At 34.2% G+C, this 1,200-nt stretch overlaps 1 protein-coding gene across 9 annotated transcripts in view; it reads right to left on the bottom strand.

Moving 5' to 3' along the window:
• Positions 1-1,200, bottom strand: part of LOC106461346 (voltage-dependent calcium channel type A subunit alpha-1-like) — a 97,196-nt gene that overhangs the window by 13,252 nt on the left and 82,744 nt on the right. For all 9 annotated transcript variants that reach the window (XM_022388230.1, XM_022388235.1, XM_022388234.1 and 6 more), the window contains one exon: positions 640-749. In XM_022388230.1, coding sequence (XP_022243938.1) covers positions 640-749 — 110 coding nt within the window. The remainder of the gene's footprint in view (positions 1-639; positions 750-1,200) is intronic.

The following is a 1,200-nucleotide window of genomic DNA, read 5'->3' as shown; positions in this document are numbered from 1 at the left end:
TGCTTAATTGCAAACAACAACAACAACACTTAGTAGTAAACAATAAACATTTGAAAAGAAACATTGTTGCATGCTGCTCGGGCGATATAAAAAATACGCATGAATCAAAATTAAATCTCATTTACAGATATAACGTAATACAAGAAATTCGAAACTGACTGATGAATAAAAAAATGTTAAACATGAAGGGTAAACTTATTAATAGATATGGGTCTGTTAGGGTAAAAAATATTTGGTACAATAACGAACAATAATAAGGAAAAAAAAACGTCACGTATTAATACAAAAATAACACGCGACACAACACTTTAAATACAATATGAAAAATGATAAAATAACAAGAGCAAACTCTGAAATATGCATATTTACAGGCACATAATGAAATACAATGAAAAGAAACTTGCTAAAAGTTCAAACGCATTACAGGTGGCGTTGAAAGCTTAAGACAGGCAACAGTGAGGGACAATGGGTTATTAACTGGAAATACAAACTAATCGAAAAGTACATAAAAATAGGCCATTTTTCATCTGAAAGAGATAAGTGTCATACACACATATATATACATATAAATGGAAATGTTTCTAGTTGTCTAGTTTCTATGATGCTAAGAGAAAAATAAAATTAAAAAGGGCTACTTACTGTCAGATTTCCTTCAGTTGGTAACTGGCCGAATCGGGATGTTTTCCAATTTTCCAAGATCAATAAACCCGCATAAATTTTTCCAACGGTTAGGTTTCCTTCCTGAAGGGCTATTTATTTAAATGATTATAACGATGGGGGGAAGGAAATTGTAAAAAATTAAAATTATAGACAGAGAGACGTGTAACTATTTACAAAAAAAAAATTAAAAAAATGCGGGTGGGGGATTAGAGTATGCCAGAGACTCGCGAAGGACTGAATAAATAAATACAATATTGAAATTAAAACTAAAACGAGACCTTATTCGAAATTACTATCATGGAAGAATAATAACGACATAGGTTGTTTGTTTTTTAATTTCGCGCAAAGCTACACGAGGGCTATCTGCGCTAGCCGTCCCTAATTTAGCAGTGTAAGACTAGAGGGAAGACAGCTGGTCATCACCACCCACCGCCAACTCTTGGGCTACTATTTTACCAACAAATAGTGGGATTGACCGTCACATTATAACGACCCCACGGCTGAAAGGGCGAGCATGTTTGGTGTGACGGGGATTCGAAC

Source organism: Limulus polyphemus, unplaced genomic scaffold, assembly GCF_000517525.1.
Source record: "Limulus polyphemus unplaced genomic scaffold, Limulus_polyphemus-2.1.2 Scaffold939, whole genome shotgun sequence".
Lineage (NCBI taxonomy): Eukaryota > Metazoa > Arthropoda > Merostomata > Xiphosura > Limulidae > Limulus > Limulus polyphemus.
Note: the sequence above shows the minus strand (reverse complement) of the source record. Positions and strands in the feature narration are given on the sequence as shown.